The sequence below is a fragment of the Xyrauchen texanus genome, chromosome 43 (assembly GCF_025860055.1).
Source record: "Xyrauchen texanus isolate HMW12.3.18 chromosome 43, RBS_HiC_50CHRs, whole genome shotgun sequence".
NCBI classification, from domain to species: Eukaryota; Metazoa; Chordata; class Actinopteri; order Cypriniformes; family Catostomidae; genus Xyrauchen; species Xyrauchen texanus.
This window is the reverse complement of record NC_068318.1, coordinates 26,126,531-26,154,060: the sequence shown is the minus strand read 5'-3', so window position 1 is coordinate 26,154,060 and position 27,530 is coordinate 26,126,531. Positions and strand designations below refer to the sequence as shown.

Genomic DNA, 27,530 nt, shown 5'->3' with positions numbered 1-27,530 from the left:
TTTATATTTCTTTGAAGTACCTTATGTAAATACTATGGTACATATGGTAATTATTCATTACTGTGGTATAAATATAAAGTTAGATTTGTATTTTAGTCTATCACTGTATCATAGTATAGCTAGCCAGGGCTGTAGCTAATGTGGTGAAAGGTGGTAACGATTCTAGGGGCCCACAGGTCCAGGGGGCCCACAACAAATTATAAACTGTATTTTTTTATACAAAAGGGGCCTAGACCAATATAGAGTCAGGGGGCCCAGAATTCATTGCTATAGCCCTGTAACTAGCCTACTTTTTTGCAAGCAGAAGTAACCCAGAAACTTTGTTCTTATTATGTTAAATAATCTCTAAATATTAATTGATAAAGCAAATGTTTACTTTTCAATACAGAACTTAAATAATACAACTAAAACAAAACTGAAGTCATATCTATGACATTGAGTAGTCCATCTCTGCAATGTGTCCTGTCCCCTGCTGACGGCAGGTTTGTTTTGATGTGGGGACATGATGCTAATGAGCCACAAATACCCCTAGTATTTGTGGCTCATTAGCAGGCAGGGCCAGAGAAGAGAGAGAGAGAGGGCCACCTAGAGAGTGACGGCCCACTGCCGCTATTGGATTATGAAAGGGATTTTCAACTTGCATTAATCTGTGAGGCCGCAGACAGTCCTACAGCCACTCAATCCTAACATTCAATGTGCCTGGGAGCTCACACAATCACACACACACACACACACTCTCCAGCAAGATTATGTGAAGGAAACCGACTCAAAGTACTGGAAATGAACCTCTTCTGCTTCACTCTGGTAAGAGAAACTTTTCTCATTTGCTCATTTTTTATACATTGACGTCATGGAGGTGAAAGGATATGAATGCTGTTTATCAGAAACAACAGAGTCTGATTCATCAGCCTTTTGAGAAGATTAACAGAAATGAGACATGGCATATCTTGATCTGAATTGATTTACCCTGACATTGAATGCAATATCACATTGAACTGATTATCTGCATCTCTGCCGGTAAAAGAACAAGATTAGATCCTTGATTCCACTGGTATTGGTTTAACTTGAGCTATATCTATACATTGTAATACAGCAGTAGCTTAAATAAACATTCTGGGTTCAATACAGCTTAAGCTCAATCGGCAGTATTTGTGGCATATTGTTGATTACCACATTATTCAATTTCAACTTGTCCCTCCTTTTCTTTAAAAAATCAAAAATCTAGGTTATATTGATGCATTTACAATAGAAATGAATGGGGCCAATCAGTAAACGCTAAAACACTAATTGTTTCAAAAGAATAGTCGCAATATGCATGTTAGCATGATTTTAATTTGATAAAATAGCTTCCCAACATTTTCTGTGTTAAGTTATATCCAATTATACAATTTTGTTGCCATGACGACATAAGACAGTAATCCCTAAAATCCTAAAACGATTGAAAAACAACAATTTAAACAACTTGACAGTTCAAATAATGCATGTGTTTTAATAGAAGAATTCATGCAAGTCTTTTATAAGACTGTAAGATTCACATTCCTGCCTTTAAACCCTCCAAAAATTGGCCCCATTCACTTCAGTAATTGCTTCACTGTAACTTAACTTGCATTGAACCCTGAATATTCCTTTAAAGGGATAGTTTACCCCATAATTAAAATGATGTCATCATTTCCAGTCCTTTCTCTCATGTTGTATGACTTTTCTTCTTCCATGGAACACCACTGCTGAGATCCTCAGTCACCATTCACTATCATTCAATCTTTTTGTCTCACAAAAGTGAAAACTGACTCAAGCATCAGTCACTAACATTATATCTAACATCTCTTTTTGTGTTTCACGGAAGACAGAAAGTAAGACTTGAGGTTGAGTCAATGTTGATGATGTCCCCTTAACATGTTTGATCAAGCACTGATCTTCCAAGAAAAGTGTCATAAAATGAATTTCATGTTGATTTCTATATTGATTATACCACTAAGCTGTTGATGTTGATTAAGACACTGTATACAAGAGAGAGAGAAAAGAGGCAAAGAGAAAGTGAGAGGGATGGATTTGGCTGGCATTGGGCTTATATGGAAACGTTGAGCAGAGGTAAGAATTGGATTATCGTGAGACAAACAGCTCCTTAGAGTAGATCACGGATCAGATGGTTGTGCACAGAGGAAAGTTTCCTATTCATGGATCAGGAGCAGGTGATCAACCTTTGCAGGGCTTCAGTAGCCATTGCATTTCTCTGCATCCAGATACACTGCCTGTAGCCCAAAATGAAAGATCAGACATTTAGCCATATGAAACAGAGATATTTAGTTCATTCAGATAGGCAAAAAAGTATCTGTTTTGAAAAAGAATTGTGACTTGTTACCATTGACCTGTCATCCATGACCTCTGTAACGAGGCAGACGAGGAGTGAGGATCTAGACGCAGTTTTAATAGGAAAACAAAAGATGAACAGGGTAACTCGGTGAAACAAAACAACACAGGGAACAAATAAAACATCCACAATGGGAAAACGAAGGGCACGGGTAGGAACACATTCAAGAACATACATTACATTTAACAACTGACCACGAATGAACAAACAACAGGGCTTAAATACACAAAGGAAAATGATTAAATGAAACACAGGTGAGAACAATGAAGCTGGCAGTGATGAGGGCAGGGAATTATGGGAAATGTAGTCCGGGACAGATGACAAGGGAGAAAAACAGGGCAGACAACAGTGAATCGTGACAACCTCTTTAACTCTTTAATTCCTAACAACTTTTCTTTTTGGGAGGAAAAAAGCCAGCAGAGATCAGTAGATAGTAGCATTTCTTGAAGTAGCAGTAGTATTATTCTTTTAAAGTAGATATACTGTATAAACCCTTGTTTAAAACCCTAATTGGATTACTTACACATTGTATCTGTTTGAAAGAAATACAGAATCATGGTTTATATTCTAAAATATTTTTATTTCTGAATATAAACGTCTGCTTGGAAGATGAAAAATGTGTGAAACATCCCATAGGCCAGTGAAAAGGTCCCCACACATACTCTTAGTAGAGATCGGGATATCATAAAGATTTGAGGATGGCCTTATTTGACTTTGGCCAGTAAGCAACCATTTAGTTATGCCCTAGCAAATAGAGGTCGACCAAAATATCAATTTTACCGATTAATCAGTGCAGATAGTTGCTTTTTGGAACTATCGTTATCAGCAAAAATCTACACCGTCCCCTGGAGAAGCTCCAGACACCCTTTAAAGGAGCCTCAAATATCCTATTTATATTCGCAATAACCTCAAACTAGCCTCAAAGCCGTTTTATGATAGGGTTACTGAAGCAACTGTTGACAGTCCTGTCTCTGTCTCTCTTTTTTGCTCTTTTGTGTTTTATGCAGGACGGCTCGACAGACAGCCTGTACGAGCCTGCCCAGAGCGACCAGAACAGCCAAGACTCTGGCCCATTACACAGAAGGCTATGCAGCCCTAGCTCTGTGAATAAGAATGTTGGGAGAGGTTCAGAGCCTTGCATCACCATGGTGAGTTTCATCACAAAGTCTTTTGCACGTGCATAGAATTGCAGGTGAATTCACGTGGCTTTATCAGTGACTGTATAGTCTCATTTTGGCAGGCAGCTATGTCGAATGTGACATTGAAAGGAATATTAATAAGCAAAAGTGCTGGCACCTGTATAACTGTTGATTAATCTTTGACTGACGTGTGTGTCATTAGGAAATGAACAAAATCCGAGCATTACATTTGATCCAGACGAAATGCTGCATGAGCCAATGGATGTTTGACATATCAAATTATGCATTGTCAATCGTAAAAATATCTGAATCATGTTCTTGTCTCTCTCCTTCTAGAAGCATCCAGAGACAAATAAGACTCATTTGGAAAAGGCAAAGAGAAAGTAGGTTCTAAATCTTTTGGACTGTAACAATTCCTATTGCTTGTGTGTGTTTGTGAGTTCCCTTTTAAGTTTCATTGCATCTGTTTTGAAATAGCAACACTGTTTTCTCCATTATGTGAAATCCAAAGACTTCAAGAAATATCGCCCACAATTAGGGACAATTTCATCACATAAAGCAATAAATTTATAGCTTTAAACGTGGTATTTTTATCAGAATCTGTTGCATGATTGTGTTCTGTTTTTTGGAATCTACGCTCTGAATAATAAAAGCATGTATTTCATATCTGACTCCTTTATGAGAACGATAAAATTAACTGAATTTCTTAATTCTGAATGCCACTTTTCTGAATTACTAGCAGAGCTAAAGACAGACAGTCTCCCATGAGCACAGTTCTGTCTGCATCAGGGCCGCCCATTAGATCACAACGTGCCGTATGCTGTGTTTTATGAGAGAATGAGAGAGCTGGATTAGGATTATATTAATTGGGACAAGTGTGAGGGATTAAATCACTGTTCCAACCCACCTGCTTAAACCAAGGTCAGACACGTCCCTGCTGCAGCATCACATGCTGGTTGTGATCTGCTTTCAGATTAATAACTGTTCAGTTATGACCATAAGAAATCAGGTAATATATACTGTATATAACTGTGTTCTTGACAGCCCTCTTAAAGGGATAATTTACCCCAAAATGAAAGTTCTCAAAAATATTCTAACCAGTCCATCTGGCACCAACAATCTATCTAAAATAATCACCATGCGATTATCCAATCAGCCAATCGTGTTGCAGCAGTGCAGTGTATATACATCATGCAGATAAGGGTCAGAAGCTTCAGTTAATGTTCACATCAACCATCAGAATGGGGGAAAAATCTCAGTGATTTGGACCGTGGCATGATTGTTGGTGCCAGATGGGCTGGTTTGAGTACCGCTGTAACTGCTAATCTCCTGGGATTTTCACGCACAGTAGTCTCTGGAATTTACTCCAAATGGTGCCAAAAATAAAAAACATCCAGTTCTGTGGACAGAAATATCTTGTTAATGAGAGAGGTCAACAGATAATGGCCAGACTGGATGAACTGACAAAGTCTACAGAGTGCTATCCTGAGATGCTGTTTTGGCAGCACGATTGGGACCTACAGAATATTAGGAAGGTGGTTTTAATGTTGTGGTGGAACGTATTGTTAAACACCATCAACTTTTTTATCAGTGCTAAAATGATAATATAATGAACAAAGCTAATCAGATTTACTCTAATCCACAATCCAGTCCAGATTGTCATAAATTGTTTTGCTCTTGTACCCAGTTTTTATGTATTTTCTCTTTTACTGAACAGGTCTCAAATAGTTACTGAAGATGAGATTACAGGTTTGTCAGCTTGTTACTATTAAACAATAATTTTTGAATGAATATTCAGAATTCCTTACTGATTGCACTCACTGATCATTCACTGATGAGTTCATTCGAAATGTTTAATTCTCTCATCATTTACTCACCCTCATGTTATCCATGATGTTTCTTCAACAGATGTAAGTAAACAGGTGTCATCAGGCTGCTGGCTGTACGATGGTCCAAAAGGCATATTTAGGCAGCATAAAAGTAATCCACACGACTTCAGTCAATCAATTACTGTCTTCTGAAGCAAATCGATTGGTTGGTGTAAGAAACAAATCGATAATTAAAAAGTTTTTAACTTTAAATTGTTGCTTCTTGTGTTTCTGTTTGAAATGAACTAACTCTCATGTGTCATTTGTTCCTCTGTTGTATACAAGCGTGCACTTCCGACTTCTCGCATGAAAGTGCCACGGCGATTGCGTCACTGATACGTGGACTGCTGGCAGGAATCGCTTATTTAAATGTTAATAAAGTTTTAATTGTCGATAAGTTTCTTACACCAACTTATTGATTTGCTTCAGAAGAAATGAAATGACTGACTGGAGTCGTGTGGATTACTTTTATGCTGCCTAAATATGCTTTTTGGACCTTTAAATAGTCACCAGCCTGATGGCACCCATTTGCATGCATTATAAGGACCTACAGAGCTGCAACATGTTTCTAAAAATCTTAATTTGTGTTATGCATACACATCTGGAATGGCATCAGCATAAGTGAATAATGAGAGAAAAATTTAAATTTTTTTGGTAAGCTATTCCGGTAAACCACATGCCTAATTCGAATACTGCTACTAGTCATGCATACAATGAGTGCCAGAGAGTTTATAGGTCTGTGGTCTGTAAAATTAATAATCCGAGGGTCAGTTGGTCTATCCAGGACATCATCGGGTGAATTGTCTGGAATCATAGCATTAAGCTTTATTCGTCTAAATTTATGCTTTGTTTCAGGATTAAAGTTTGAACTTTAAAAAAAGAACTTATTTTGCCTTTGACCCACTGAATGCCAGCAAAGCTCCTCTGCCTTATATTTTTGAGTACTGTTACCCAGAGCCAATCCTGCTGACCTATTTGGCAACATCCTCTCTCGATAACATTTCAGTTTAATTTGCCTTGCCATGTTATGCTCTTAAAGTTACAGTTCACCCAAAAATGAAAATTCTGTCATCATTTACCCACCCCTATGTCATTCCAAACCCAAATGGCTTTCTTTCTTGTGTGGAACACAAAAGGAGTTATATAGCAGAATGTCTAAGCTGCTCTTTTCCATTCAATGCAGAATATCTCCTTTTTTGTTTCATGTAAAAAAGAACATTTTACAGGTTTGGGATTGTATGAGATGTAAATGATAAGAGAATTATTTTTTTTTTAAACTTTAAATCACTTTAAAATAACCACTTTTATTCTCTCTCCTATTATGTAGAGTCTAATAATGCCCACGGGCCCTCAACCAAGAAAAACGATGGATCGGTGCACGGCAAGAACAATTCCAACACAGGTAACTGGTCTAAAGAGGCTGCAGTGTATGTGTTTGTTAGCAGAGACAGTAGGGTGGGCTCGGGGTCAGAGAACGCTGTGTGTGTCAAACAGTCTTAGTGGATTAGAAGAGTGACATCACAAAGCAATTTCTAAAGCCCCTGTGAAGCTGAGGATTTGATTTGTGTACAAACTTATACAGTGACAGTCAAATAAAAGGTCTCTTTCCTAGACTTCTAAAGTTTCTATATAAATATCTGGATTGTCATATATCCAGGGCTTGATCTAAACTGTACTGTTTTATTTATTTATATTATCTAGAAGTGGTCAAAGATCACAACCGGACAAAACAATTTACACGGGAGGAGAAAGAGCAACAAGAGAGTTTGGAGAAAACAGTGAAACATTCATGTGTTAAGGTAAATCAGTTACGTGAAAGAAAAGATAATCTATCCATATAGCTACAAGCCATTGTCCTTAAAGCATATTTTCCACTATATTACGTATTTCCAAAAGCATCTCCTGACTATTTTTGAGTGACAAAAACAGACCTCTGTCTAATATTAACTATCTAGAGAGAAAAAAAGATAAACTTCTGTCAAATTCTCCTTTACATTATTGTGGTTCATTTACAGTATCTGTGTAATATTGCACTTTTATCAATCTTTACTCTGCAAAATACATCCCAAACTGATTCAGTATTAATGTTTTGTTATTCACAGGGTGTGAACTTTGAATCCTGGAATCCCAATAGAGAAAACTCTGAAGTCAGACAGCAAGACGTGGTGAGTTTTTTCTCTAATAATACTGTAGTTACTTCAAGGTTGACTGGCTCAAACTTATAACTTTTAAATAGTTATTGAACTTTATGGATGATGTGCTGTATATACTGTCTTTACATATGTCTACTCTGCATCTGAAGACTTTTTCACATTTTCTGAGAAAGAAAGAATGAAAGAACATCAAGTGGCAATGCACATGCAGAAGAACTCAAAGAACATAATTTCTTTGCTGTAGTACATCATCAGTGTAAGAATGCACATCTGTGAAAGGCTTCTAAAAGGATCAGCGCCTTTGTATTATGCAGAAGCCTCAGCAATTAGTGGAATCTCATAGACCCCGTTTCCACTTGGTATTAATATGCGTCTCAGGTGTTCAGATTACATGTTGTGCACTTTTTCTCCCTGATGCAGCTGAAATGTAATCTAAGAACACAATGAAGATTGTCCATTATTTTAGTGGATTAGTTGTAATAACCTGAGCTGCAGAAGTTTGTGCTTCTCATCTGTGTTTTTGCATGTTGATATCAAACACATAGAAGAAGATCTGTGATGTTCTCCTGTTTGTGTGTGTATCCGCTTTTTAAAATTTTCCGATCTGACACTTTTTTCCTTTTAAAGCTGCTCGTAACCAGCAATGTTTAAACTCTTGTTTTAGTGCAGTGGTTGATTGACAGGTGAGAGGAGGTGCTTCGCTGCTGCCTGGACACATACAGGGCGGATTAGCGCTTACACGTCAAATGTGATGCGTTCAGATGCGTTTTTGACCAAATACGTACAGTTTGTGGTTTTTGTGATCCAATAACAAAATGTTTTAGACCCCGTTTAGACCTGTATTTAGCATTGACCACATGTGATCCAGTCACCAAAAATGCATTTTAATACTAGGTGGAAACGGGGTCATACTGTAGTTGAAAGAAAGTGTGTGTGTTGAGCAGTGAAGGAGCTCAAGGCAGATCAACTGAGTTCAACAGGACAGAGCTTTCCTGATCCTCCTTACATGTTGTAATTATCCCCCATTTCAGACCAGGAGGGCAGAGGGTGAGGAGGAGGCACAAGGAACATTGAAAAGGATCCAGAAATTGGTTGGAGTGAAGAAGGGGGGTCAAAGCAGCACTGAGGAACCGTACAGGAACAGCACAGACACTGGTGGTGAGAAACCTCATATTACGGATTATATCTTCATGCATGCTGTGCATTTCCAAAAGGAATCTTTTCTGTGTTCAGATGCTCAGTAAGCTCAATCGATAGCATTTGTGGCATAATGTTGATTAGCACAAAATGCATTTCAATTAGTCTTTCTGTTTCTTTAACAAAAGGACAAATCTGGATTATAGTGAGATGCTGACAATAAATGGGGCCAATCCGTAAACATTAAAATACTAACTGTTTCAAAAGTATAGCCACATGACGTAAACAATATTGTTATCATGATTTTAATTTGATAAAATCACGTACTTTTCTGTGTAAAGTTATAGCCAATTTTACAACGTCATTGCCATGGCAACGTAATGCCGTAAACAACTAAACCCTAAAACGACAGTAAAAACAACGATTTAAACAACTTTACCACTCAAATAATACACAAGTTTTAACAGATGGATTAATTTAATTGCTTTTATCAAATTACTAGCATTACATTTCATTTTACCTTTAAACCCTCCAAAATTGGCCCCATAGTAAGTGCTTAACTGTAACCCAGATATGAGCTTTTTTTAGGGTTAGGGTTAGGATTTTTTTTAAGAAAAGTAGGGATGAGTCAAAATAAATTTTTGTGGTAATCAACATGGAAACATTTATGTAAGAATTAATATAACTGCTTCAACAAAAATATTAGCTTCATATACTGGAATGCCTTGACCTATAATACTTTCAATTGTAATTGTATTACACTAAATGTGTATTATTATACTTAATAATGATAATAATACACAAAAATACATAAATCTGCATAATCCGCATGACTTCCTTTAGATCATTTGCCAGAATCAGAGAGAAAAGACCACAGTCCTGTCATTACCTGCATCACTCTGACCAAAAAAACTGAGAAAAAGCTTGGGAGCAGGTCGACATCGCAACCACCGCGATCCCAGCCGCCCCCACAGGAGAAGGATGTGGATATAATGGAAACAGAAGTTTCTTGGAGTCAAGGGCTCTTTCAGGAGTACTGGAACCCCTTGAGCTACTCTCCAGCCTGGGAATCCTCCAGTCACACCTGCCACAGGTCAACGGCCGAACAGGTCATGTACAACTTCAACTTTACCCTTCCCAGAGACACAGACTGGGACAAGTACGAACAACTCTTCCAACGAGTGGACCCCTACAAACGAGACCAGCAGGGCAGATGGATCACCCACTCCGTCATGGACCTGGACATGCCTGACACCTTGGTGAGTTTCTTATCAGACCTGTTCTAGGCCTGTTTGGTGGGCCGATGGGTAATTTGGGCCAGCCCTCTGGCAAGTACCGGCCAGTCCTACAGGCGATATGGCGGCTGCGAGGAACTCATATCAGAGCGAAAATTCAATCAATTTAGAAAGGTCATAATAATACAATGGCTTTTATTTTGAAATTATGAAATTACTTTTATTTTGAAAATGCATACACAGTGGCATTGCTTCCTTATGCCCGTATTACTCTGTAACTGGCATAGACTTGATTATTTGACATATTAAGTATAAGATGAGCTCTGAATAATCACAAAATGACAATTAACTGCAAGTTACAACAACTACCATAACAGGAACGTAAATAAAATCGGCAAACTGTAAAACTATGAGCAGTATTTGGTCATTAGCATAATGTTTTTTTTAATAATATTCGTACTGCAGGGAGACTATGTGGTACTTGCAGAATAATGCTCAGACCTGATAAAAATGCAGAAAATAAGTAATTAAAAATATTTCTTTGTGTCTTTTACTTTGTTTAAAGGATGGCAGACACAGTGCTTGTCAAAGCATTGGGGTTTTCAATTGTTCTCAAGAATAATCTGGGGAAGGAATTAAAACTGTAGATATAAAGATGAAACAAACTCACAGAGTAAAAATGTTAGAAATTAATCAACGAAATATCTGCAAAGATACCTCCAAACGAGGTATGTTTATTACTACTTTTACATATACTTATATTTGTTTATATTTATATATATGTACATATTTTGGCCAACTTTTTTTTTTTTTTATAAGCATTTACACATAATATCGTGGGTAACTGACCAGCAATTTTAAGCATTGTCATCAGTTTCCTGCTGTGTGACAATTTCTTCATCAACTATTTTAAACAACATTTTATGATCTTGCATAGCTATATGTATATATAATATTGTTACAAAATGAAGGCAGCGAAGGCAGACGAGGAGAGCGGATCCAAATGCAGGCTACTTTATTAAATCAACAAACAGGCAAAACACAAAGGAAAAACCCTCAATAGGGAAACAAACATAAAACTAGAAAAGCACGGGTAGGGGAAACACACCAGGCTAACAACATTTCAACGATTGACAAAGACAGAACAAAAAACCAGGGTATAAATACACAAAGGACAGGATGATTACAAATGATAAACAGGTGTGAACAATGACACAAAATGGCAGTGATGACGGCAGGTGGATTGTGGGAAATGTAGTTCTAAACAATAGACTGGTGAGACACAGAACACAGGGGCAGACAACAGGGGAACGTGACATAGCCCCCCTCAAAGGAGCGGCTTCCAGACGCTCCTCAGAAAAAAGGCAAAAAAATCATCCAAGGAGAGAGGGGGGAGCTTGTGGTGGGCAGACAGACCAAGGGGGCAACGAAGGGCAGACAGGCAGTCCAGGGGGCAACGAGGGGCAGATAGGCAGTCTGGAGGGCAAAGAGGGGCAGATAGGCAGTCCGGAGGGCAACGAGGTCTGGGAGCTGGCCACAGGACTAGGATAGGTTTGGGGGACCTGGGAGGAGGCCACTGGACGGGGACTGGGTCAGGAGGCCTGGGCGGAGGCCACAGGACTGGAACAGGGTCAGGAGGCCTGGGCGGAGGCCACAGGACGGGAACAGGGTCAGGAGGCCTGGGAGGAGGCCACAGGACGGGAACAGGGTCAGGAGGCCTGGGAGGAGGCCACAGGACGGGGACCGGGTCAGGAGGCCTGGGAGGAGGCCACAGGATGGGGACCGGGTCAGGAGGCCTGGGAGGAGGCCACAGGACGGGGACGAGGTCAGGGGCCCTGGGAGGAGGCCACAGGACAGGGGCCGGGTCCGGAGGCCTGGGAGGTATCGACCGGGCAGGGACAGGTTTACGTGGCCCGGGGGCTGGCCATAAGGCAAGGGCCGGTTCAGGGGGCCTGGGAGGAGGAGTGGCCACTGGGGAGGCCGGCGGAGCCGAGGTAGCCGGAGCCGTAGGAGGCTTTAGGAGCGGAGACCTGGAAGGCTTGAGAGGCAGAGCCGAAGGAGGCTCGGGAGGTGGAACCACAGAAGGCCTGAGAGGAGGCCACAGGACAGGGATGAGGTCAGGGGCCCTGGGAGGAGGCCACAGGACAGGGGCCGGGTCCGGAGGCCTGGGAGGTATCGACCGGGCAGGGACAGGTTTACATGGCCCGGGGGCTGGCCATAAGGCAAGGGCCGGTTCAGGGGGCCTGGGAGGAGGAGTGGCCACTGGGGAGGCCGGCGGAGCCGCGGGAGGCGGAGCTGAGGTAGGCAGAGCCGTAGGAGGCTTTAGGAGCGGAGACCTGGAAGGCTCTGGAGTCTCTGGGGGCAGAGCCGTAGGAGGCTCTGGAGGCGGAGCCGTAAGAGGCTCAGGAGGTCCTGGGGGCGGAGCCGTAGGAGGCTCTGGAGGCAGAGCCGTAGGAGGCTTGGGAGGCGGAGCCGAGGAAGGTGGTGCCGTAGGAGGCTCTAGAGGCGGAGGCCTGGAAGGCTCCGGAGGAGGAGTCGTAGGAGGCTCGAGAGGCAGAGCCGAAGGAGGCTCGGGAGGTGGAGCCATAGAAGGCTCTGGAGACTTGAGAGGCGGGGCCCTGGAAGGCTCGAGAGGCTTGAGAGGCGGAGCCCTGGAAGGCTCGAGAGGTTTGAGAGGCGGGGCCCTGGAAGGCTCGAGAGGCTTGAGAGGCGGAGCCCTGGAAGGCTCGAGAGGTTTGAGAGGCGGAGCCCTGGTAGGCTCGAGAGGCTGGAGGGGCGGAGCCGTAGAAGGCTCGAGAGGCTTGCGGGGCGGAGCCCTGGGAGGCTCGAGAGGCTTGCGGGGCGGAGCCCTGGGAGGCTCGAGAGGTGAAGCTCTGGGAAGCTTGGAAGGCGGAGCTCTGGAAAGCTCAAGAGGCTGGAGGGCCGGAGCCCTGGGAGGCTCGAGAGGCTTGCGGGGCGGAGCCCTGGGAGGCTCGAGAGGCTTGCGGGGCGGAGCCCTGGGAGGCTCGAGAGGTGAAGCTCTGGGAAGCTTGGAAGGCGGAGCTCTGGAAAGCTCAAGAGGCTGGAGGGCCGGAGCCCTGGAAGGCTCGAGAGGCGGAGCCCTGGAAGGCTCGAGAGGTGAAGCTCTGGGAAGCTTGGAAGGCGGAGCTCTGGAAAGCTCGGGAGGCTCAGAAGGCGGAGCTCTAGGAAGCTCGTTAGGCGGAGCTCTGGAAAGCTCGTTAGGCGGAGCTCTGGAAAGCTCGTTAGGCGGAGCTCTGGAAAGCTCGTTAGGCGGAGCTCTGGAAAGCTCGTTAGGCGGAGCTCTGGAAAGCTCGTTAGGCGGAGCTCTGGAAGCTCGTAGGCGAGCTCTGGAAGCTCAGGCGGAGCTCTGGAAAGCTCGCAGGAGGCTCAGGAAGCTCGAGGCGGAGCTCTGGAAAGCTCTCGGGAGGCGGAGCTCTGGAAAGCTCGGGAGGCGGAGCTCTGGAAAGCTCGGGAGGCGGAGCTCTGGAAAGCTCGGGAGGCGGAGCTCTGGAAAGCTCGGGAGGCGGAGCTCTGGAAAGCTCGGGAGGCGGAGCTCTGGAAAGCTCGGATACTGGCACTGGCACTGGCTCTTGGACGGTCACGTCTACTGGCACTGGCTCTTGGAAGGTCATGGCTACTGGCACTGGCTCTGGAACGGTTGAAGCTACAGGCGCTGGCTCAGGGACGGTCGAGGCTACAGGCGCTGGCCCACTGACCTCTGGGATGACAGGCACTGGCTCACTGACCTCTGGGACGACAGGCACTGGCTCACTGACCTCTGGGACGACAGGCACTGGCTCACTGACCTCTGGGACGACAGGCACTGGCTCACTGACCTCTGGGACGACAGGCTCGCTCACCGTGACATGCGTGGGCTCTGGCTCCCTCACAGTGACATGCGTGGGCTCTGGCTCGCTCACAGTGACATGCGTGGGCTCTGGCTCGCTCACAGTGACATGCGTGGGCCGGAAGGCGAAAGCCTGTCTTCTCCTCCTCCTCCAGGCAGACGAAGTGGGCCCTACTGGCTCGCTGGCCGTGGCAGGCATGAAGGGACGAACCACGGGCGAATGGAGTACCAACACTGTGGGAGGAGTGGCAGGGCTCTCCTCGATGACATCCACAGTGTATGGTGAAGCGCAGACCAGCAGAGTCTCCTCAACGAAGTCCTGGAGCTTCCAACCGTACGTCGGTGGCAACCGTTCCCGGAGCGCACAACTCAGGTTGGCCCGGAAAAACGCCACCAGGTCGGAGTCAGGGAAGTCAGTGGCACCCGCAATCAAGAGGAAATCGTGGGTGTAGTCCTCCACCGAACGGTTTCCCTGCTGGAGGCTTAGCAGCTTGCAGCTTGCAGCTTGCACGTAAAGCCGCTGGATCCATGTGGCGGTCAATCGTTCTGTTACAAAATGAAGGCAGCGAAGGCAGACGAGGAGAGCAGATCCAAATGCAGGCTACTTTATTAAATCAACAAACAGGCAAAACACAAAGGAAAAACCCTCAATAGGGAAACAAACATAAAACTAGAAAAGCACGGGTAGGGGAAACACACCAGGCTAACAACATTTCAATGATTGACAAAGACAGAACAAAATCCAGGGTATAAATACACAAGGACAGGATGATTACAAATGATAAACAGGTGTGAACAATGACACAAAATGGCAGTGATGACGGCAGGTGGATTGTGGGAAATGTAGTTCTAAACAATAGACTGGTGAGACACAGAACACAGGGGCAGACAACAGGGGAACGTGACAAATATATTATTATTATAATTTTTGTTTCCACAACCTCATATTATCTAAGACAATAGTTTATTTGCACTTCTGGCAAAAAGTTGAAAGGTGATTAAAGTTAAGAAAAGCTGACTTTTCACAGCACCTAAAATACACTCTTTCCCTTGTACTTTCATGTACATCTTAACCTAACATCTGTATGTTGGGAAAAAAAGTTTTTGTTCATGTCATTTGTGTGAACTATTAAGTGCTTATTTTAGTACTTATTTATTTTATTTTTTTTATCCACTCATAGCAAATCACATTTACAGTGGTTTTTATGTTTTAAAGTTATGACAATTTTTGCCCTGGTTGTCATGACTAGAAGTCAAATGAAATGTATTTTACATTTTTGTGGCCACTGGGGGCAGTGTTTCAAATTTTTGTAAGCACACACCGATTTAAGCTTAAAGGGTTAGTTAACCCAAAAATGAAAATCCTTTTACTTACCTGGATTTACTTGATTTAATTACCTTTAAGCCATCCCAGAAGTGTATGACTTTCCTTCTTCAGCCCAACCGAAGTGAAGATTTTATAAGCAGATTTCAGCACAGTTTATCCATACAATGCATTTAAATGGGCTGCTGGCTGTATGACGGTCCAAAAGCCATATTTTGGCAGCATAAAAGTAATCCACACGACTTCAGTCAATCAATAAATGTCTTCTGAAGCAAATAAATAGGTTTGTGTAAAAAATAAATCGATAATAAAACATTTCTTAACTTAAAAAATAATTTCCTGCCAGCAGTCGACGTGTCAGCATTGTTGCCAACTTAGCGACTTTGTCGCTATTTTTAGCGACTTTTCAGACCCCTTTAGCGACATTTTTTCAAAAAAGCGACTAGCGACAAATCTAGCGACTTTTTGGACAAACCTTAGCAACTTTCCAAATTCCAAATATCGCCAGTACTGCAAGCGTGAGGTCTTACTTCCCCGCTGCGTCTGCTCTGTTCAGTGAGCGGCTGAGAGGAGCAGCACATTCCGTTGACTGCACGCCAGCGGACATAGACATGAATGAGCTGCGCATGTGCACGCTGTGTTAGCAGGAACCAATCAGTGATACTGATTAGACATTCAGTGATAGCTTAGACATTCTGCACATAGCAGCTGCCTTCTCCTTTGTTTTAATTCAAAACATTTAATTTGACCGTTTTTCCGTTTATTCCGGTTCGGTTTCTGAACTCTCCGACTTCAGATCGTATATTTACAGACTCTATACATTTTACTTATCCAAACACAACAATAAACCTTCTTCAAACTCATAAACATGTAACGTTAGCTAAGTTCCGTTCCGTTCCGTTGTCTAACAGAAAATATGTAATTGAGAACCGTTTTACTGGACATTCGGCTATATACTTATATAAAAACAGTATGAGCACGGTTTAGGGGAGATAACCGTTATTATAAACTGAAGTAGGCTACAGTACTGACAAATTAGGCAGAATGCAAATACGACGCGATGACGTCATTAATATGCTAATGACGCATGACGTCATCTGGCGACGTTTAGCTACTTTTCGAGCAGGCTTTAGCTACTTTCAAAAATATGCTCAGCACCACTCATCACGCCAGAGAGCTGCCGCTTTGGGGCATGTTTGTAAGCTAAGCTAGTGTGTGTCGTCATCATCGCATGTTGTTTTCAGTACACAAGAAATAATATAATTTTATATATACACAAATACTTTCGGGAAGATGACAGTGTAACGGGAGCCAGCTGATAGATTGCTGTGCAATGTGTATAAACCTCACTCTCCTGACCTCAAGAAGTGCACTAATGACTGACACTAGAGGCTGTTGCCTTTAGCGTCCTTGTTAGGGCACCCGCCTCCCATGCCAGAAATGCCGGTTTGAGTCCCGTTTGGAGTGGGTAGAACAGGAGCTTCACACCAGCTTCAATGTACAAACAGTTTTGATTTGTTACACTTTTGCTTGCCCAGCCTCAGTATTGCCACAATGAATGCATGCAATCATCATTTGAAGTCTGTTTGAAGTCACAAATATACATAATGATGTGATTAAAGCACTGAATCCAGCAGAAACTCCAGAATTAAAGGCATATTTTAAGCACTTATAACAGACGTCGCTGCTTTCAGATCACAGTGATTGGCTGCCCCCCCCATGTACATATAATTTAGTTTTAATGTGATATAAATATTAATCAGCTGCTAAAAAGTGAAAATAAACTTCCAGTTAAAGTTACTTTGCCATTACTTAATAGTAAGATTTTATTTGTTAACATTAGCTAGCATGAATTAACAAGAACAATACTTTTACACCATTAATCTTGATTAAAGTTAATTTCAACATATACAAATGCATTTTAAAATTTGAAGCGGTGTAAGTTAACTTTATTTAATGCAATATGAACTAACAGAAACTAAACATGAACAATTGTCTTTTCATAAATTTGCATAAACCAAGATTATAAATGCTGTAAATATATATTGTTTATTGTTGTTAGATTATGATATCTGATGCAGTTTCTCACAGAAATTACATAATAAGTGTGCCACTCTATAAGCAAATTATTCTGCTATAGAGCGCATTATTTTCCCCCGAAGAACACTTTAAAGCCTTGATTAGATATGTCAGAGTAGACTCTCACATCCTGTGTGTGGTTGAGGAAGTGTGTTTAGACTCACAGCATGTGTGAGATGCTTCAGGGCAGTGCTGTTGCTGCTGTTGTGTTCAATAAGAGCGAGCTTCTCTCACTGATGAACATCTGACATTCAGTTGACAAAATGCTTCAAAGGAAACCATCCAATGTCTCAGACAAACCAAGGAATAAACCAAAGGTAAAACAAGATTATAATTTTTTTAAGAAGCAATTTCCAAAAACCAAAAGATTTGTCCATTTGTTGTGGTGTAATCATACATTACTCAAGCACTGTGACTGCTCAGCTAACTGTTAACCAAGAATTATTCTGTTTAGAGCTGTGGTTCTTGTAAATACAGCATTGAGTATGTTTGAAAAGAGAAAACGTGTGAAAGTGACACCTTGGAGATCATCAGAGATGTGTCCTGTCACCCCAGCAGCCGAAGGTGTAAAACTACAGACACTTTGACAGTTGTTGACCAACGTTAACATGTTTATTTATGTTATTTTATTTACAGCGTTCCTCCAGTTTTGGGATTTTTGACAGGCCCACCCATGTCAAGACAGAAGAAAAAGGAGATAGTTTGGTGAATGTTTCTCTTTGTAATAACAATGCGCATATTCTGTACACACAAAGCTGAAACCTTCACTAAACTCAAAGTGTGTTTTTATAGCCCGCGGAAGCAGAGTCTCCTGAGGTGGATCCCGGTAAAACAGGAGGTCTCGGGAAGAGGATGAAGACCATCTCTCTGACCATGCGTAAGAAGATGGGCAGGAAATACACTAAAGCCCTGTCAGAGGAAACGGTAAGTTTGCGTGTCAGTTCTGCTTCTTTAAGCTTCAACAAAACATCAAACCTTGACAGCCATTGATGTCACACTCTAAAAAGTTCTTCAAAGTTTGTTTGCAACAAAGATCTCTTACAAAAAATTACAGTACCAATGTAGTGTTTACCTTAATTGGTAATATCCTGGTACTTTGATATATACTTTGGTCCTTAATGAATACCATATTCAAAAACAGTACCATGGTATTTACATAGGACTCAAAAAACATGGTTATAACAATGTCATTATACAGCTTTTTTAGTGTATCAAAAAGCCTGTATTTTTACTGTTAGTTCTTGAATTGGCTCTATGGTGTTTGTAGGTTTAAAAAAGTTATTGATGTAACATTAGGGGTTTTTCAGGTTCTCTAAGGAATGGTTCTCCCAAAAATTAAAATGCTGTCATTTACCCACACTCATGTCATTCCAAATCATTCTGACTTTTTTTCCCCCATAGAGCACATAAGTAGATTAGCCTCAGTCAACATTCATTTTCATTGCATCTGTTCCATATAATGAAAGTAAATGGTGACTGATGCTAGCATTTTGTCTAATATCTTCCTTTGTTTTCCACAGAAGAAAGAAAATTATATGGGTTTGGCACGACATGAGGGAGAGAAAATGAATTGAATTTTTCTTTAAATCACCAGTATATAGATGGGTTTCTTAAGAATTACAGCATAAAAAGTTCTTAATGAACAAAGAACGGTTCTCATACACAATCAAGCTGTAAAACGTTTTTGGTTTAAACAAGGACATGCACAAACTTAGTACTAATAACACCTACGCAGTAAGGTCTATACCATGTTTAATATGTTTGACATTATAAACCAGTAGAAAACAAAACTGCAAACGATCCCAGATTTCCTAATTTATTTAGATTTATAAAGCTTTATAAAGCACTGTGCCTTTATTTGCCACTGTACTATAAAGAGCTTGTGATGAACGCGTGTGGGCGGATTACCTGTAGCTCTCATGTCCGAGGTAAAAATGGCAATGCAGCTCTCGTGGATTAAAGACTTTGCTCCCTAGAGCGGGTCCATGGCCTTGCACAACCTAGGATGCTGAGCTGCTTTGGTACCTGAAGTCATGTATCAGCTATGGTTGGGACTATTGCATGGTACTCTTCACAATACAACTAAAACACAGTTGTTGCTGTTTTTGTTTTTACAGGGAGAGGAAAATGAACCTGTGGCAACCGAAGAGGGAAACGGTGGAAGTTCTTTAGCTAAAGGTTGCTCCCATTCCAGTAATTCAGTGGAAAGTTTGTTCAGTTTGCACAGCGGACAGAGCTCATCCAGTAAGATTTCAGCCAAACATCCATAATATCAAACATCAGTAAACTTTATAAAAGGGAAAGTTCACCCAAAATAAAAAAATGCTTTCATTATTTACTCACTCATTCATGGTGATCAGACCTTTTTAGCTCCAAAAATCACTTGAAGGAAACATAAAAGTAATCCATATAAAGCCAATGTTTAAATCCATATATTCAGAAGCAATACAGTAGGTGTGGGTGAGAAACAGATCAATATTTATGTCCTTTTTGACTCTAAATCTCCTTTATGTGATGTTTGGAGCTACAAAGGTCTGATCACCATTCACTTGCTCTGTATGGACCTACAGAGCTAAGATTTTTGTTTGTGTTCTGCTAAAGTAAGAAATTCATACTACATACTACTAGTTAAGAGTTCAAATCCAGGGTGTGTCTCCTAAGCAACCAAACTGACCCAGTTGCTAGGGAGGGTAGAGTCACATGGGTTAACCTCCTCGTGGTTGCTATAATGTGGTTTTCGCTTTCGGTGGGGCGCTTGGTGTGTTGTGCGTGGATGCCTCGGAGAATAGCACGAAGCCTCCACCCGCTCGCATGTCTCGGCAGTAACACGTTCAACAAGCCAAGTGATACGATTATATTGATGGTCTCAGACGCGAAGGCAACTGAGATTCGTCCTCTGCCACCCGGACTGAGGCGAGTCACTATGCCACAATGAGGATTTAGGGCGCATTGGGAATTGGGCATTCCAAATTGGGGAGAAAAAGAAAAAAGATAGCAATTCATACACATCTGGGATGGCATGTGGGTGAGTAAATTATAAAAGATTCTTCATCTTTGGGTGAACCGGGGCAGTCAAGCTTAAAAAAATGATTGTAAAGGGGGCCTGGGTAGCTCAGCAAGTTAAGACGCTGACTACCACACCTGGAGTCGCAAGTTCGAATGCAGGGTGTGCTGAGTGATTCCAGTCAGGCTTCCTGAGCAACCAATTGGCCCGGTTGCTAGGGTGGGTAGAGTCACGTTGGGTTAACCTCCTCATGGTCGCAGTAACGTGGTTCTTGCTCTCAGTGGGGTATGTGGTGAGTTGTGTGTGGATGCCGCGGAGAATAGCGCAAGCCTCCACATGTGCTAGATCTCCGCGGTAATGCGCTCAACAAGCCACGTGATAAGATGAGCAAATTGACAGTCTCAGACGCGGAGGCAACTGAGATTCGTCCTCCGCCATTCATATTGAGGCGAGTCACTACGCCACCACGAGGACCTAGAATGCATTGGGATTTGGGCGTGCCAAGGGGAGAAAAAAAAGATTATAAAGTATCATGTAATTAATACTCTTTTTATTGAACTGATGTTGTTTGCATAGATGTGCTCTTGATATTTTGAGCATATGATTGGCGTTTCACTGGTTGTGTTTCCTGATGTTTCAGGTGGTGTGACCAGTGGCTCGGAGGGTTATAGTAACAGGGACAGTCTGCGTCTAGAAGAAGACATGCCGTACACGGGCCAGTTCTGTGGGAGAGCCAAGGTCCACACCAACTTTGTTCCAAGTCCGTATGACACAGAATCTCTCAAACTCAAGGTAAAACCAACCTGAGATATTTAGTACATAAAAATGGCAATAAATCCACTCAACCAATCTGGTCTTATAGAATCAGTATGCAGGTGCTGAACTGATAAAGCGCTGCACTTGCGATGCGAAGAACTTGGGGTATGAGTCCTGAAGAGCTTGTCAACATGGGAGCCAAAATTGTCATAGAAGAACCACAAAATGACGTGGTTGCTTTATCAATTCCATTTTTCATGTCAATTTAGCTTTTAATGACACTATCGGTTAGGTTTATGTTTAAAGGTTGGGTAGGTAGTGTTGTTTATTTTAATACTCGATAAAACCTTATATGTTTGGGAGGACATTTAACTTGCTTTTAGTGCCACACTATGGATATTTCACCTCGTAACTGCCGCAGTACGTGTAATGAACCACGTAATGTCATTCTGCAAAACTGTCACCACAGTCACGTAATCTTCTTGAAATCAGGCTCCACTCAACTCAGCATGTTTACTCATACTCTGTTTTTTGGTTTGTAAGGTAGGAGATGTAATTGATATCATCAGTAAACCTGCGATGGGAATCTGGACTGGGATGTTGAAAGGCAAAGTGGGAAACTTTAAGTTCATCTATGTTGACGTGCTGGTGGAGGAAATGGCTCCAGAACCAAGGATCCGTTCTCACAGGAGGAGCAGAAGACCTCGACCCAAAACATTGCAGGAACTTCTTGAGAGACTAAACCTAGAGGTGCTTTAACAGTAATAATCATGAGATAAAATCACAATCAACCTTCAGACCAGCTTAAAAGGTTCAGGTTAAAACATCTCAAAAACAGGATGCTAGGTATAATCTTATGTTGTCTGGTGAAGTTGACTGGTCTAGAGTATGGCATGAAAAAATTTAGATACAACATTTTCAAACACCAATTTAATTGACAAATGTTACTGCAGGAGCACATTTCGTCTCTTCTGCTGAACGGTTATCAGACGGTGGAAGATCTTCGAGACCTTAAGGAGCAGCATCTCATAGAGCTGAATGTAACCGACCCTGAACACAGACACCGACTGCTAGCGGCAGCAGAAAGACTTCAGGACACAGAATGTAAGTGGTGTAACACACACACACAATCCACTTATGAATGCAGATTTAAACATGTTAACACTATTGAATCTAAATCTTGTCTTGATTGCAAGCTCTTGTTCAGAACTTATTCGTGAGCAATTAGGAAACAACATCCAGATGCTGCCTTTGCTTTCCAAGACATGTTTTGCATTTTATCGTTGATATAAAACCACTTATGGTTAAAGAAGTGCTGATCTAGGATTCCAGCTCCTCAGTGCTCTGATCATATAGTGTTATAGAAGCTCTGGTTATGTGCTCAGAATCAAACCTCATCAAATCCACACTAGTGAAACGACAGATCGAAAACATGAAAATGTATGTAATAACACAATAGTTACAGTATTATTATATAGTAACAACACTAACCTACACAATGTAAAGTTATTTTACTCAGAAAGGTAACATTTCTCTAACTCTGTCCAATAAAAAAGGTAAAGCATGAGTTCTTATTTTTACTTGGACATTTAAAGAATACTGAATGTTCACAAGAGAAAAAAGGGAATGGATTGGGGCCATTGTCTGCATGTGAAGAAATACCAACAGGAAGTGTGTTCAGAAGCGAGTCTGTGTGGGCTATCGGCCATCCACGCATCATTTCAGAAGTACAACCACACTTCAAAAACTGCATCAAACGCTGCAATAAACATGAAGCTTGTTGCGCCTTTTAAAAGTGCATGAATAATGTGTTTCTGCAGAATCATTTGATGACGTTATGATTGCGTGAGTGTGTGCAATATCAGAGCTGACTTTATTGTGAAACTTGTTTTTCTGAAACAGATAATAATCAGACCCATGGTGAGGCTGACGAGGAGCCCAAATCTCCCTCCGAGCACATAAAAACAGAGCTGAATGACTTTCCTAGAGACTCGGGCTGTTACATCGGATCTGACTGTTCAGAAAACAGTAAAGAGGACACCGAGAAACCAGATGGCCCCTCTGAGCCCATCAGCAGCTGAAACCTAACCACAACACCTCCAGGCCTGCATAACACTGTGTTTAAACCCTCGTCCTGCCTCTGGCTGGTGCAAGGGCGTCTGCTGGCCACAAAATAGTTTGTATTGAACACTTCCTGTCTCTTTGGGTAAATTCAGACCTGTTGCATTAAAGTGTTTTGTCCAGTGTTGTGCTGTGACGATATCAGGGAAACTGTGGAAACATGATGGTAAATTAGATATTACAGATGACATGTATATAAATTGTAAATATTATGTGGGACAAAGCTTTGCTCTTGTAAACCGCATAAACATTGCCTTGCAGCTGTAAGACAAAAGAGAAAAATCATTTTATGCAATAAAAAAAGTTCTTCATATCATAAAAATCAAGCGATTTTTTTTTTTTCATAATTTTCTGATAGATAGCCGATACACTGGGGGACTCCACCCTTAAGTGGTGAGACTGAAGTGCTAAAAGTATTTAGGATCAGTTATGAACTTATACATTCACACATCTTATGCGTTCAACACTTGTTTTCCCCAGATGACATTTGGCCATTACACATTAAAAAGTGAAAGTTAGTTGTCATGCAAGGCGCTCTTGACTCTTTGCTGCCCTCTAGTGTGAGCACTTACTACATTCAGAAAAAAACAAGCACGTTTACATAGGCATGTTACAGATTATGCTTAAGAAACCAACAATGTATAATGTCAACTTAATGACTTAAACCGTGTTCCTTTATCAGGTTAAGGTCATGAACGGATTAAGCAAAAGCCACACGTAGATGTTTGCCCGTTACACCAATTTTGCCCAAACACCTTTACTGGCTGTTCTTACCGGCGTACCCAATGGGTGCTAGTGTTCTGCGTATTCCTGTTCTTTTGAATCTCAAGTTAACATGGTATTTTGCATTATCAAGCCCTGTTGCTGCATCCGAATATGCATACTTCCCTACTATATAGTATGCCAAAAACAGTATGCTAATGGAGTAGCATGTCAGAATCCACAGTAGGCCCTATTCATTTTTGTTATTGTTTTTTTTTCAATTACAGACAAGTACAATGCAAAACGTACAAGGCAAATATAAGGCATTGCGGTACAGTTCAGAGTATACGAAACAACAACAACTAAAACATAAAATGAACATGTGTGTAAAAATAAATAAATAAATACTAAATAAATAAATTAAGTAAAAAACACTGGAATAAAAAGTGCTATATAATATTAAGGCAGTTACATGAATTTAAAAAGCTTTAACATTTTTGTTTTGTGATCTCATGTTTGAAAGGGTTTCAAAGTATATTGTGAGATCAGTATTACAAAAGGTAATATATAAGGGTTTCTTTTGAGTTATTTTTCTCTTATGAATATAAAACTTTGCCAAAATAATTAAAAGACTAATAATGTAATTTTGTTTTTCAGAAAAATATGGGTTTTGAAAAACAAATGTCATAATGTTATAAATTAAGAGTTTTGTTTATTTATTTTAAAAAACAATTGTCATTTCTATTTTAATGTCAGTCCAAAAAGAAATAAAAAAAGGACAATAAACAATTATTGTTCAGTATCCTCAAATAATGTGTTACAAAAAGTAAATTTATCACAAACCGTATAAATATATCTACTAATGGCTGCATTTACTGGATAACATCTATAAATAATTTTGTAAATTATTTATTTTACTTTATTAGAAATAAATTATTCAGGTAATGTCCAAATTCTGTGCCAAGATCTACAGTGAGGTTTAAGACATTTTGATTTACATGGAGGATTGGATCCGACATTAAAGGAATTTCTTATAAAATTGTTATTAAAACGTTTATCAAAAAGAAGAGACCATTTTCATAAAGTTAAGGATTTTGTAAGGTTGCATTATTAATATCTACATTTGAGAATTTGGTTAAGATTATTATGCCATTGAGGATAGCCCTAATGTCTTTATTAAATAATTTTTCATTTACAAAAAAATTATGGTATGTGTATAATTGCCTATTCTTGTCAATAAGCTGGTTTACAATGAATATGTTGTTCCAATTATTCATGTACAATGACTTCTTATTATGAATGATATCACCATTGTTCCATATAAAACACCTGCTACCAGAAAATTGTTGTTTGTACAAAAGTGACCAGAACAGTAATGCTTGTTTGTGATAATTGGCCAAAGCAATAGGAAGTTTACCAGTTATATAAGGTTATATATATATATAAAAACAATTGAATCCCCCAAGTTTTTCAAATAAATAATATGGGATGATATTGAATATAGGCCTACTTGTTTTTATTTAAGCCAATTAATTGTTTTAATTTGGTTGATAATAGTCATATTAAGAACATTTAACCCACAATCAGATAATTTATTAACAAGGACACTTTTCATAATTGTGGAGTAATAAGTAAAAAGGTATGCTGCTCTCGAGAGACCTTCTGCATTATAATGGATCAATTGTTGTTTTTAAGTTGCAGGATCTCAAATTTAGACAAATTTAAATTAAATCAAGAGAATTTTGAGAAGCTATTAATGATATTCAAAGCCAAAGATATTATCACCAAGAAAAACTGTTGTGTTTTCAGCAAGTTGCGATTTTTAATTTGTCTTTCAAGCATCTTGCACACGCGATCCCCATTCAAGGAAAGCAGCCCAATTTGCAATCGTGGGGATCGACGAGCGCAACAGCTGAGACAATTCTCTGAGCGCTTTCGCGAAGCTTTCTGTTTATGAGATTAAAGTCTCATTCGGTCCCTGTTTGATAGTCACGTTAGAAAACGTCTGTATGCCCGTTCCAATAATTTGCTGAACGTTATTACGCATGTTATTGAATTGTAGGCCTACTGCAAATTAATATAATTATATGCTGGATGCTATATAATTATAATTATATGCTAAATAAAAGAATATACTTTGTTCACTAGACAAGACAAGGTTTATTTAAACTTAAAATTCTACACTGTAAAAAAAATCCTGTTGTTTTTACAACAACAACAAAAAAAATCTGGCAGCAGAATAATTATGTAAAAAATACAGTTAAAATGTAAACCACTTTACAGAACAACCTGTACATTTTTCAGTTTAAAATGGTTGTAATTTACACGCTGGCATTGTAAAAAATAAAAATAAAAAATTCTATTAAATTTACAGTAAAAAAAAAATAAAAATCATAAATGTAGGCCTACCTTCTGAAACTGTAAAAATCTGTTGTTTACTTTATGAGGTATTTTTTTTAATCATAGTATCTACAGAAGGGCACATGATGACGTGAAGTTCATCAGTGTAGTGGCTCTTCCAGGAGACAGTGCTCAGTGTCACTCACACAAACACTAAACACCATCATGGTAACACGTGTGAGATTTAAATAATGCAGTAAACATTAACTAAATTACCTCAAACATAAAAGAATACCCCAGTGTACACAACTTATATTAAAAATAAGATTAAACATAACTATTCCCATAAAACAGGGACATTTTTTTTACTGTAATTTTAACAATAATTTACTGTAAAAAAGCACATGCACTCTCTTGTTCTTTTTACCATTAATTATACAGGAAAGTTTTACATTTAATTGTATTGTATTGTATTGTATTGTAAAAACTACTGTATTGTCTTTTAACATATATTAAATTTTTTACTGTATATTTTACAGTTAATATTTGTTAATCAATTAACATTTTATTTCTGTAGCATTTTTACAGTATTTTACTGTTAAAATTACTGACATTTTTTACAATGTAGATTCAGAATTATCTCTTGGATAATTTCCTTCTCTGATATAGTAATGTTATTATTACTGTCTGTCACTGTGTTCTTAAATCACAGGTATTAGTAAATTCAGTAGGTCAGTTAGACAACCGTTATCATTTATCTCATCTGCTTTTCTGGATCATTAATTCTGCATTTACACATAAATTCACACTTTGTGTTGTGGCAACTGTCCCATAAATGGAGATACACCCTGATGGAACCTGTCAGTCAGGCATCCCCAATTTCAAAAAGTGGTGCTCACTATACAAAGGGCTACTCCCTTATCATCTCATCTGTTGTGGGATCTCAGAGATTCTGTACTCTCTCATCCCAGTACGGCCTAATTATGGGCCTGAACACCCGGAATCAGTCCTAGGATTAGGAGATTATTGCTCTTCGTCTGAGTTCTCTCTTCGTTTACACGTCTGCAACCTTTCACAACAACCAGTCAACAGAGAACTTAAAAGAATGGAAGATGATAACTCACCTTCCAACTCTTTGAGCCTTGCAGGAGAAGAATCAGAGTTGATCCGTTTTCAACTTTATCTCGGTGGAACCTCCAAATGATGCAGTGAGATCCAGCAGAATGATGATTCAATAGGTATATTTTCATCTATTCTCATATGTGAATGTACATGTACAACTACTGATTTGTTAGGAATGATAGCCTAATATTTGTTAATGACTTCTGTGAGTCACTATGTTACCAATAATTAAACCAGGGACTCTGTATGTCTGAGAGGACATTTGGTAACTTTTTGCACCGAGAAGAATATCAAAAGTGGCTCATTTATCTCAATGCAAAAAGGCGTCCAATTTA

The 27,530-nt window shown here is 40.3% G+C and overlaps 1 protein-coding gene across 1 annotated transcript; it reads left to right on the top strand.

Moving 5' to 3' along the window:
- Positions 1–690: 690 nt before the first annotated feature.
- Positions 691–24,199, top strand: LOC127636122 (uncharacterized). Its single transcript, XM_052116529.1, has 16 exons — positions 691–804; positions 3,376–3,516; positions 3,844–3,890; positions 5,225–5,256; positions 6,703–6,777; positions 7,077–7,174; positions 7,478–7,540; positions 8,560–8,686; positions 9,509–9,924; positions 17,787–17,855; positions 17,943–18,074; positions 19,268–19,394; positions 20,795–20,946; positions 21,454–21,660; positions 21,864–22,014; positions 22,813–24,199. The coding sequence occupies exons 1-16, from the start codon at positions 694–696 to the stop codon at positions 22,989–22,991; spliced, it is 2,127 nt and encodes a 708-aa protein (XP_051972489.1). The 5' UTR covers positions 691–693; the 3' UTR covers positions 22,992–24,199.
- Positions 24,200–27,530: the final 3,331 nt, after the last annotated feature.